The sequence below is a fragment of the Besnoitia besnoiti genome, chromosome IX (assembly GCF_002563875.1).
Source record: "Besnoitia besnoiti strain Bb-Ger1 chromosome IX, whole genome shotgun sequence".
In the NCBI taxonomy this organism is placed as follows: domain Eukaryota; phylum Apicomplexa; class Conoidasida; order Eucoccidiorida; family Sarcocystidae; genus Besnoitia; species Besnoitia besnoiti.
In genome coordinates, this window is record NC_042364.1 from 1,464,406 (window position 1) to 1,475,465 (window position 11,060).

At 62.9% G+C, this 11,060-nt stretch overlaps 2 protein-coding genes across 2 annotated transcripts; both read right to left on the reverse strand.

The window, feature by feature from the left end:
• Positions 1-1,221: 1,221 nt before the first annotated feature.
• Positions 1,222-4,317, reverse strand: BESB_013800 (uncharacterized protein; the record flags this gene model as incomplete). Its single annotated transcript, XM_029360110.1, has 3 exons — positions 1,222-2,256; positions 2,412-2,505; positions 2,774-4,317. The coding sequence occupies 3 exons, from the start codon at positions 4,315-4,317 to the stop codon at positions 1,222-1,224; spliced, it is 2,673 nt and encodes an 890-aa protein (XP_029216777.1).
• A 335-nt stretch (positions 4,318-4,652) lies between these two features.
• On the reverse strand, positions 4,653-10,715 carry BESB_013810 (uncharacterized protein; the record flags this gene model as incomplete). Its single annotated transcript, XM_029360111.1, has 1 exon — positions 4,653-10,715. The coding sequence occupies one exon, from the start codon at positions 10,713-10,715 to the stop codon at positions 4,653-4,655; it is 6,063 nt and encodes a 2,020-aa protein (XP_029216778.1).
• Positions 10,716-11,060: the final 345 nt, after the last annotated feature.

The following is an 11,060-nucleotide window of genomic DNA, read 5'->3' on the forward strand; positions in this document are numbered from 1 at the left end:
GATGTGGAGACAAAATTCCAGCCAAGGGACCCTTATCACATCCTGATACCGGCATTTGCGACAGCGGATGCAACGTGCGACGAGGAGAGGTCCCAGCCAGAGGCGATGATCGATCCAACGTCATACACATGAAGGGCGGGGGGTTGCAATGGAACTCCCGTAGCCAGTATAAACGCGTATTTCGTTCGCCAATGCAGGGATGGTGCATTTAGACACTGATTAGCAGCATGAGCACCAGACGAGAAGGCGAGGGCCGCGAGGACGGGCACAGCTGTTTGTGAACGTCAAGCATTGTACGTAACGCCGTTAGCTGAAAATGAAATTCAGCCTATTTACTCACGCGCTCGGGTGCGCTCGGCGCATTCTCGTTGGATATCGATTCACGCGTGTTTCGCGCGCATGACCTCTTGGATTCGCATGCACCTAAGAAGTCCTTAGCGAGCCGATTTGTGAGCCACAGACGGTCTTTTGACACTGTTAAGAAGCTCGCGTGCCGCTTACCATGTCAGGCAGTCTCTGCTTGGCTACACGTGGAGCGGCAAAGACTCCAGCATCGTTTCCATACAAGGCGCAAGGTGCATATGGTACACAAACAGCACGAGGTCGCATCTCGTGTTCATAAGACAAAGGTCACATGGCGGTTCCACCTCGTGCCCCTTTACCAGAGACAGCCTTCTGACGGGAAACGCGGCGACGTGTGCGTGCCCCCAGGGGCCCCACGATCCTGAGAATCGTGCAGTGGTGTTGATTCGGGCCGGTTCCCCGGTACGCTTAACAGCCGTCGCAAAGCGCGTTACGCGAAGGATTTCACGTAGCATCAAGCAGGGATCTGTCGACGCCCATGCGCATTCTCCCTGAGAGCTGGTTCATCGCAACCAACTCGGACCACCTTCGGAAGGCGGATACGCATTCCGTTCGGTGCTTCCTCCCTGTAAACGTGTTGCTAGTATCTTTTTTGGAACGCCGCCGTCCCCGTTCCATGTGTCCCTTCGTCCCGTGTGCCCGCAGGGACAGCAAACGGCGACTTTAAGAGAATTTCCTCTGTGGTATCCTCCGTCGGCCCTTCATTTGGAGCTGCTCGCCACGGACGAGCGTTACCGGAGGTCTTTGGCCGTTTCAGGTCACCACTGTCACCGTTTTGGCAACAGTTGGGTCCTGACGCCGAGGGAACGCGGATCGTGGGGCCTACAGAGGGCGCATGCCGCCTTGGGGTTCCCTCCCCTACCGCGCGTGCGCAGCGCGACGACAGGAACTGCTGCGACTCGTGGTGCGGCTGAGGCAACTGCTGGCGCACGTCGTGCTGCAGAGACTAGTTTCGGACGAAGGAGAGAGGCACACGGTTCCCGTTCGCGCGGACAACGCGGACTCCAGGGACCTCGGCGTTTCCTCGTTTCCGGCAGATGCAAGCGCCAAGGCCGAAGCTGATCCTGCGACGCCGTTTCCCGGCATGGATACAGCGGCATAAAGCGAATGGCATTGCGCGGGCCATAACAAGGTTGGACGGCCCTGGGTTTGTTTGCCCGCTTCTTGCTGCAGGCAGCCCCCTTCCACCTCGAATGCAGCGCACTCCACCCCGTTCGGACCCGCCCCATCCTGGCCAAGGCCACTAATAGGCAAGCTGGCACTGTAGTTGCTGCTGGCGCTCGCCCTCTCCCGGCTGGCTTCCTTGCTTCTCTTATTTTGCAGACCGACGGATGCCGACTCACCGGGCGAGGGACCCCCGCGGTACTGTTGCCCTTCTCCTCCCTGCGCGGGGAAGCTGGAGGTGACTCCTGTCGGGGGCACCTCAGGAGGGAAGCATGAGCCTTCCTGCATCGCTGTTGCGTCGCACGGACTGAGCTCGGATCTTCCTCCTTCGCAGCTGGTCTGCTCCAGCCCTTGGCGGCCCTCGCCAGCGTAGTAAGCGTGCGGCATCTGCGCGGGGGGCGCCCCGTAGGCTTGCCAAAGTGATGCAGCGCCTTGCGCCCGAGTCTGGCCGGCGGCCTGCTTGACAGGCAGCTCCGCGCCACCCTGGGCCCGCTCGTGTTTGACGGAATGAAGCATCGCACCCTGGGGCAGGCACGAGGCGACCGCCTCCTCCTGGACGTGCGAAGACGCTGGCGGGGGAGGCACATCTGCCGCAGGCGGCAGGGCAGCCTGTTGCAGTTGCCGTTCTCGCGACTCAGGAGGCGAAACCGGTGAACCAAGCGTCGATGACGACTGCGGCCGAGATGTGGGTTGGAACTGAGGAGGGAGCACGTCGTAGAAGCCGCAGAGCTGAAGACAAAAGATCGCAGTCTCGCCTGCATCGCGTTGGAGCGCAGGCGCGCAGCGCTGCGCAGCCGATGAGGAGGACTGCCCTGGATTTCACGTGATGAATGCCGTTCCGATGTTCGAACCCGCAGCAGAAATCTCAACAGGAATGCTCTCACCTCTGCCAGCTGGTAGAGCTGTTTCGTAGTTGCCGACCGGACCCCCGAGACCGCCGCCGCCTGCGCCCGAAGTTCGGGATTCGCTCGAAGTTCCCTGATCCACCCACGCAAAAAACCGTTGAACGGGATACGAGAATTCCTACAACACGTGGAGTTCACCGGATTTCGGTCACATCTCGTCTTGCTGGGGAGCCAAACACCAGTGTCATTGTGGGCTGCCCTTCCTTTCTCCGTGGATGTCTATGCAGCAGCAACGTCTACGCTACCAGCAAACCCTAAACATACACTCTCTGTGTTCCACACCCAACGTCTCAGACAGTGAATTCCGCGAGAGGTGAGACGTCACGGATCCTACTCCCTACCTGGCGATGCGCGATTTGATTGACGTTCGGCCTTTGTCGCCGAGTCGAAAATATCCTTGCCGCTTCAGATCCCTCCACCGCGCGTCGGACAAGTCCACCATGCTTTCTCTTTCTTCCGTCAGCGGCCGCGGCGCTCCCGGATCGCTTGCGTCGGGATGATCTTCAGGCATGTGGAATGACTCCGGACTGTCCCCTGCGGCGGTTGGTGTCCCTTGCCCCACAGTCTCCGAGGCACGCTCAGGTTGGAAAAAACACGGGGCAGGGCCTTGGGCGCTGTTTGAGGCAGGCTCTGCGTGGCTGGAGGCAGCGCTTGCCCCTTCCACGAGAATCCTTGGAAGCGGCGGAGAGAAGGAGCGGTACAGATTCCCGCGCTCTTTCTGGATCCCTCCCTCGTGTGGAAGCTTTTCTTGAGGCTTTTCCGCGGCCGCACAGCGGGCGGTCTCCGCCTCTCCGTGGGGTTGCCCTGGCGGGACGACGTTCTCGCGGGCCGGCAGGGCGCCACGGTCTCCAGCAGAGGTTACGTACATGCCGCCGAGCGGCGCGGAAATTCGTACAGGGGAAGGAGTATATGCGCCATCCGCACAGACATGAGGTGGGAATGAGACGGCCCCTGGTTCACAAGGCTTCTGCCATACCCCTGCTGAAGGATAAACAGGCGGCGGAGAGCTCGACGTCTCGTTCTCGTGCAGCCATGGCCCTGTCGACTGCTCAGAAGCAACAGCCAAATGACGCTCAGGCATGCCCATCGCCGACGCATCCCTCGGCACAGCTGTCGCCGCCTGGGTTCCTGCAGCCAACGAGGCACTGAGAGCTTCCCATCTTCCCTCTTTCTGTGCGCGCCCGCCACCCATGTGCTCTCCACTCAACCTCTCCCCGTCCAGTGCGCCGTTGCGACGCTCGGGAGTTCCGATGCCCTCGCCCGGCACTAGTTCGCAAGCCCGGTCCTGCGCAGGCTTCTGAAACACCAGCTGGCAGGGAGCACCCGCGGTCCAGGTATACGGCATAGCATTGGAATGTCCGCGGGGTCGTGGCGACGGCGACACCTGTTGTTCTGCAACGACAAAGCTGATATTGCTGCCGGCGCGGTGGGTTGCCGGAAGCCTGTGGCTCTTTGAAAGCATCGCGGCAGAAGGGCTGACACCACTCTCGGGATGCACGGAGCACATCTCGCCCGAGAGGGGGCCCGCGGTCGTGGTGCCGCCGGCCTGGTGGGCCCCAGCGGCTGCAAAGTCGTCTGCGCCTGAGCAGCCGACGGTCGTCTCTATCGACTTGAGCGAGGGCAAGTTCGTCGGATCCTTTCCTTTAGCTTTAAGGACCCAGTTGTGATCTGTTTTCCTCAGCATATCCTCTCTAGTCTCCCGGGAGGTGAAGGGCGACAGAGGCCCAGGCCCAACCGGCACACATTCTGCTTGACTGAAGAAGGGCCTTTCTCCACGCGCTCGTTGAGAAGCGAACCCCTTGAAATTTTGAGAACTGGACGAGTAGCCAAAAATACTCTCTAGTCGGCGGTTCTCGTTTTGGGGCTGCAGAAGCCGTTGTCGCATCAAACCGGTTGTATCAAAGCCGCAGCTCTCGAGGTGCTGCTCGCTGATCTCGCCTCCGTCAGAGCCACAAGGCGGTAGAAGAGCAGGGTCGTACCCCGACGCTTCACTGCCCAGCGCTCCCGCAGCTGTTGGCCGTTCAAGGCGGTTTGTCGTCGAATAGGAGAAACATGGGCGGGTTCCTGCGGTTAAAAGCGTCCTGGCGCCTTCAGAATCGGCGCCTGAGTCGTGCTTAACGACGCTGCATCGGTCATCGTTGGCAGCCGTGAGAGAGGCCTCTCCAGACCTCCGCGAGTCACCATCTTGAGCGAGGTCGGTTTCCGCACCTTCCCAACCTTTCATCCCCGCAGCTGGCACGCCGGGGAGCGACCCGCTACGGCTTGCCGTGCTGCATCTCGAAAGCGGAGCTTCCTCTCCCTTGCAGAGGAAACCGCTGCCGGCAGATTCGGGCGGATCTGGAGCCCCCGGTGTCCCTTGGCAGCCGGCCGGACCCGCATGGGCTGCTTGAGCACTTGGCGACCCCCCGAAGCCATGAAACGCGAAGGCGCCGCCTCGTCTTTTGGCTCCTGCTCGGCACCTGACGGAAGGACCGTCGAGGGAGTCTCGTCTTCTCCGTTGTCGGGCTGTGTTTTCTCAAGCAGAGCTGCACTCTGCGGTGTACCGTACCTTCCCACACTCCGCACGCCCAACGACCCCGCCGCAGCGCGCGGAGGACTCGCAGCCGCTGACTCTTGCTTTGTTGACTCGGCGCCCGCTACGCGGGAGCCTGCCGCGCGCGTCGTGCCCCTGTCTCCACAACCCACTGCATGCATGTCTTGTGCACTCCGTATAGCGTGGGGGTGCGCTTCGGCAGGCGCTGGTACCGTCAGATACACCAAGAGGGGCAGCGCCGCATCTCGTTCTGCAGCCTTCCAGGCCCCTGGGTCGCTGACTGAGAGGGGCGAGCCTGTCATCGGCTCTGGGGCTCCCTCGCTGTGTCTGACTGTCTCCTGCGCTGCGCCTCTGCGCACGCGGCCGCGTGCTGCGTCGCTGTGAGTCGACGGGCGGCTTCTGGAGGTCCTCCTCGCGTGGCCGGCTTTCCCGTTGGATTCTCCAAAGCTGTTGCTTTGTTGATCAGATCTTGGCTTCTCCGAATGCCTGAACACATCGGCAGCTCCATGCCCCTTGTTCCCGTCAAAGGCGAACCGCCCCCCTGGCGTCGCATCAGAGCTGGCGTCGCGTACCCCCGCTGCGGCCTCTTTCGGAGGAATGCACAGCGGCTGAAGCGGCGGTTGCCGGCAACTGGCCTGTGCAGCTCCCGCGTGACCAGCTGACTCCTCCTGCATCCCCAAGCCGACGCTCTTGGTGCTGTTTGCTCGTTCTGTGTCGCTCTTCTCGAACGGGAAGAGATGCCCACCGAGGGTCTCCGTCGCTCCGGTCGGCGAACTCGCCAAGCTGCCTCTCCTCTCCCCAGCGAATTGTGGGGTGGAGCTGCTGACATCTTCGTCTGGAATAAGCTCTCTTTTCGAAGCCCGCCGTTTGCCGGTTGGAGGGCCCTCCCGCTCGTGTTCCCTTCGGCAGCTCGGTCGGCGTTTCCTCGAGGGCGATTCTGCGGAGATCTCCTGAGGACTGTGGGGTCTGATCCGGCCGTTTTCGGTGCCTTCGCCTCGCGCGGGATCGCTCACATTTTCGTGCAAGTTTGGCACCGGAGGAGACATCGTGGTACCGAGAGCTGCGTGGCGAACGCGTCCTATGCGGGAAGCTTGGCGGACACAGTCTGCGCCGGCTTTCTCGCGATGCGCTGAAGCCCCGCACGTCGCCTCGTCAGACGGACTACCACCCTGCGGAGGTGGTGAGCTCGACGGCCAGAGAGAGACGGCCGCCTGTGCCGCTGCACCGGATGCGCCTGTTTGAGTAGACACTCCGAGGCGGCGGCTGCCATGTGGAGCCAGACAGGAGGGTCGCGGCGAGCAAGGAGGATATGAGAGAGGCGCGGCGAAACCGTAACCCGGGCTCTGCTCGAAGGACTGGCTGGTGGCTGGCAAACCTCTCTCCTCAAAGTGTGACGGGTCAGACGGAGAGGCGTTCCTTCCGCATCCAAGAGTCTTGGCCGGGCCTGAGGTCGCCGCACTCGGCAGCCTGCTGCCTTCATCGGGCAGCTCCGTTCCACCTGCAGACGTACAGTTCCGCTGGAACGGCAACCCGAACGAGCCCCCTCTCCCGCCATTTGAGGTGTTGACAGACGGTCCCCGCCTGCTCGCGGCGTCAGCGAGAACTTCAGGTGCCGGGATAGGTACGTGGCTGTTCCCTGGAGAGGCGGAGATGGGATTGCCTGCCACGGCATCAGCGGAGTCGGGTCCTGTCTCTCTGTATCCCGGCGGCGCGAAGGCACTTTCCAGCTCGATGCTTCTCGCGTCCGCGGTGCCGCGTGGCTCGCAGGCAGCTGCCTCCTTGAGAACTCCACAGTCTCTCGGCGTGCCGGCGTTACTTGTAGACGACATGCTTCCCCCTTCGGTGCTGCCGCGGCCAGTCCAGGATGGATCTTCGTTCGCGTTTCCTGTCTGCGTGCTTGTGTGCGGCGTCTCTGTCGCATGAATCACGTGTGCGCCGTCGCATCGTAGAGCCACAAGCGCGGCGCCTTCCCGCGCCATACCCGCGGGGGACCTGTTTCCGCAGTCTTCACCTTCAGTCCGCAGGCCTCCATTCGCTGCGCGGCCCTCAGGCGGAAGTTCCCCGCCGTCCTTCTCGCGCAGGCCCTCGAACTCCTGGACTGCAGACGGCTGGTCGGCGCCTTGGGCGCGCCCCGCGGGCGTGTACAAGCGTCGAGAACAAGAGGCGTGCGACGAGAGAACAGAAAAAGCCCGATCTGTTTGGGCTCTCTGGAGCGCCTCGGTTGCCGAACTCGGGTCCTCCCCCGTGGGGGCCGCAGCGCCGAAGGTGCTGGTGGAGCTACCGGCGCAGTGACCTTGAGAGCGGGGAGCGCCAACGTCGGGCGCCGACGGCGGAGGCGATAGAGACACGCCTTTCCCCGAAGCGTGTGACACGCTGGAGCTTTCCATGACCGCAGGGGCGCCAGCCACGGGGTCCTCTTTAGGACCTGACAATAGCGGGCTGCCGCGTGGGCACGCTCGTGTCGCGTTCCAGCGAAGCGCCGGGCACCCCCTACGTTGAGACATACTCGGGGAGGTCGGGTCACCCGGTGTAGATGGAGTCGCGCCCAGCAAACAGGGAAGAGCGGGGGCATCAGGCGAGAGATAGGAGCTTGCATGAATGTCAAGATGTCGGCACTCGTGCCCGTTGACGGCCCGCAGAGAAGGCGACGGCGATGCCACAAGAGGCTTCTGGCCAGAAGGCAAAGAGCCCATCCTTGAGGAACACGGAGCCTCGACCCCCATCACGCGTGGTTGCGGGCCCTGGTGGAGAAGGCCGTGCGAGAGTGGAACATGCTGGGACGGGGGAACGCTTTGGGCGGCGCCAGACGCCAAGGGAGGAGATTCCGCAGATCCTCGGACGGGACTTTGTTGGTTGGCTGTATCAGGTTGGTCGCCGGCACTTGGAACCGTCTCTGGGTTCTTGTTGTGAGCTGAATCAGATCCCGCCGCTACCCAACTCTTCTCTCCCTGTGCTCCCTCTGCGGCGAGTGCGGCTGGAGGCGGCGGTGCTGACAAGCTCGTGGCTCGCCGGCCCGCGAGAGAGGGGGTCGCCCCCAGGGTCCTGCACACGGGCGCCTCGAAGCAAACCCAACCGGCAGTACCCAGCGGGGCGGCCTCGCTCAGAAATCGCACGCCCTGGTTTTCTCCTGCTGTCGGAGGCCCCGGAGTCGCACTGGTCAGAGCGTGCGGGGAAGGGAAGGCTGCTCCAAGTGGAACTCTCCTTTTTTGGTCCTCAGGCAACTGGCTGCCCGCATGCAGAGGGGACGCGAGCGGGTTGATGCTCATGGAGGAATTCACCGCCAGCGGCTCATGCGGCATCGATAAGGAATAAGTGTGCTGGTTCGGGACAGTATGGAAGAAGGCGGGAACGCCGCTTCCACACTGAGGCCCCCTGAGACCCACCTTTGAGACAAGATGCGCAGAATTGCCAACTACCATTCCGTCCGCACTGCAAGCTCCCACTGCACCTGTAAGCCGGACGCCAACGTGAAACGCCGGCACAGCTGCAGGCTGCTGTGCGGGCGGAAGGCACCGAAAGACACACAGGGCGGCAGCCGTCCCTTCTGCAGCGGACGAAGAGGTGCTTTGCGCGTGGACGCCATCTCGCATCAAAGAGCTGGAGGGCGTGAGGGACTCGCGCGTGGCGTGCTTCCGAAGTTGTTCGGCTCCCGCGGCCAGAAGGATGAGTTCCGGCGCGTTCCCTCGCATGCTGTCTCCTTCGTGAGAAGGGCCTTCCACTCCTTGTGAGACGCCTCCGTCGCTTACCGCGGAAAGAGGAGTCTGGGAAGGCCCTCGGGCGGACGCGGTTACGCTAGGTTGCAGCGCTGCGTGGCGGGCAGGAGGCCCGTGTTGGCCGCAGGTGATCCAGAAAGACGAAACGGGTTCACAAGGCTCTCCGTCAGCGGCGTAGTTGGCTGACCAGGCGGAGCCGCTTTGCGTCTCACAGGGTTTCTCACACTGTGACTTGGAGAAAGTTACTGCGCCTTCCGCTGCTTTGAAACAAACATGTCCCACCGCAGCGCTCTGCGGCAGCGAGGGAGTGCGAGAGAGGCCCGTTGGGACGGGAGCCGTCTGAAGCGAGACTGGAGACGAAACTGCACCTGAGCTGTGCGCCCTTGGAAGGGGAGGCGGTGAAGAGTCCTGCGTGATGCGCGAGACGCCATGACAGGGCCCCTGAGACGGCAGTCTCTCAGGGGAAGCTCCGGGCGGAAAGGGAGCAAGCAGTGCGTCCGTTGGCTGCGACAAATCGCGCGGTGCACTTTGGCACGGGTCCATCGCTTGTCCCGGCGAAGGCATAGACGGCGTTAGCCGGCATCCTGTCGCGAGCTCTCCAGTAGCTTGGCTGCCAAACGAGCTTTGTGCTGTGTCTTGGCGTCTGCCTTCGTGCGCTGTGGAGGCTTGTGGAGGGTCCGCGCCCGCCGCCAGTTCCTGCGGCTCCAAGAGGGGACAGAAACAGAGCTGCGGGGCAGGGCCGGGTGCGCCGGCCGGCTCTGCAGAAAGAGGGAGGGCAGGGGACGCCACCAGATTGACTCCGCAACCGGGCCTCTCTCTGGCGCTCTCCGGCAGTGAGAAGACGCTGAATGGAGGCGACAGGAATGCATCGGCGCCCTCTCTCGTGTCTCGACACGCGCCAGGCGTGGTGGAGCTGAAGGCCGAGTAGTGAAGCACACCAGCGCCGAAATGGCGTCCTGCTCTCTCCTGCTCAGATGTTCGGGTTAGCAGATCCGCGAGAGTGGCTGGTTCGCTTGCCCCGCCACCAGACGCAAGCGGCGGCACGCGGCCGTCGCCGCATGGTTCAGGCGCGCGTGGGTGGAAGTCGCTCGAAGAGGTGGCGCGGGAGCTCGTCGCAGAGAGTTCGTCGGGCGAGTAAAGAATCCGCGGCCACGAACTGGAACGGCAACAGAGATCGCCGGCCTCCGCAGAGCGTTCCCGCTTCTGAAGCATGGGTGCGTCTCGAAGCCGAGTGCAGTGGTCGTGGGCGTCGGAAAGGGCCTCGCTTCCAGAAGTTGTCTGCGTATCCTCAGTCGACATCAAAGAAAGCCTTCGTGTCCGCGCGTCGCCTCGTTCTCTCCTCCCTTCGTTGGTAGACGCCACGCCTGCATACGACCCGCAGGACGCGCAGCCCATCAAAGGTCTCGGCTCGAGCCGCCCCCTGAGGCACCCATTGTTCTCATTCTCACTTGTCTGCGGCGCAGACGCCGTGCGCAGTTTTCGGATGTGCCCCGAGACCTCTCCAGGATTGCAGCAGACAGGAACAGCGCCCGCGTGTCGCTCTCGCTCGTCCTGAGGAGGAGACACGGCGAAGGCGTCCGCGAGGAAACTCGCCGGATGTGGAGGCGGAAGGAGGGCGGCATCGACCCCGTCAAGGTCACGCTCGGTCGCGACCGCCAGCGACGCGCTCAGCGGCGGCGATAGATTCGGGGGCAGCAGGCTGGACGAGGGCGGAGAAAGAAGCCGCACCTGCTTGCGCAGAAAGGGCGAGACGCGCGATCCTTCGGCGTGGGGAGAGACGGGGGGCAGCAGGCGGCAGCAGAAGGTGTGTGGAGCTCCCGCGGTCTCGTGAACGGGGAGGTAGGGGTCGCACACATGAAGCGGAGAGGCGAACGACGGTGGAGAGGAAAAATCCGACAGAGGAGGCGCGCACGCGGGGGACTGCTCAGGGCAGGCGCCAGCGTACGCCAGACTCATTTCGCCAGGAAAGGAGGGGAAGAGGCCGTCGCGGACTTCGTTCCGATGAGAAGCGAGTGAAGGGAACGGGTCGGCTGCCATCGTTGTGACACCCAGAGCTGCCCCCGCTGGACAGACGCGCGCTCCAAGTGTGCGTGGGTCACGCAAGCAAATCGCGTCGAAGACAACTAACACATTTGCAAGGCGAAGACGGAGAGCCCAAGAGCCAGGTGACACATGACTCTCTTCGAAGTCCTTACAAGCGAACGACGCAGCGACCGCACTGCGGGCTTCAGCCGTCAGTGAACCGAGGTGTGCAAGCTCAAGAAGCGCACCACAGACTCTGTCTACGTTCGGTTCTCTGCCGTCCGCATGGCGCGAGTCAGAAATGCTAGGCACGCGGTGGTGGCGTCTCTTTCGGCGTACGCGAAAGCAGTGAGGCGCTTC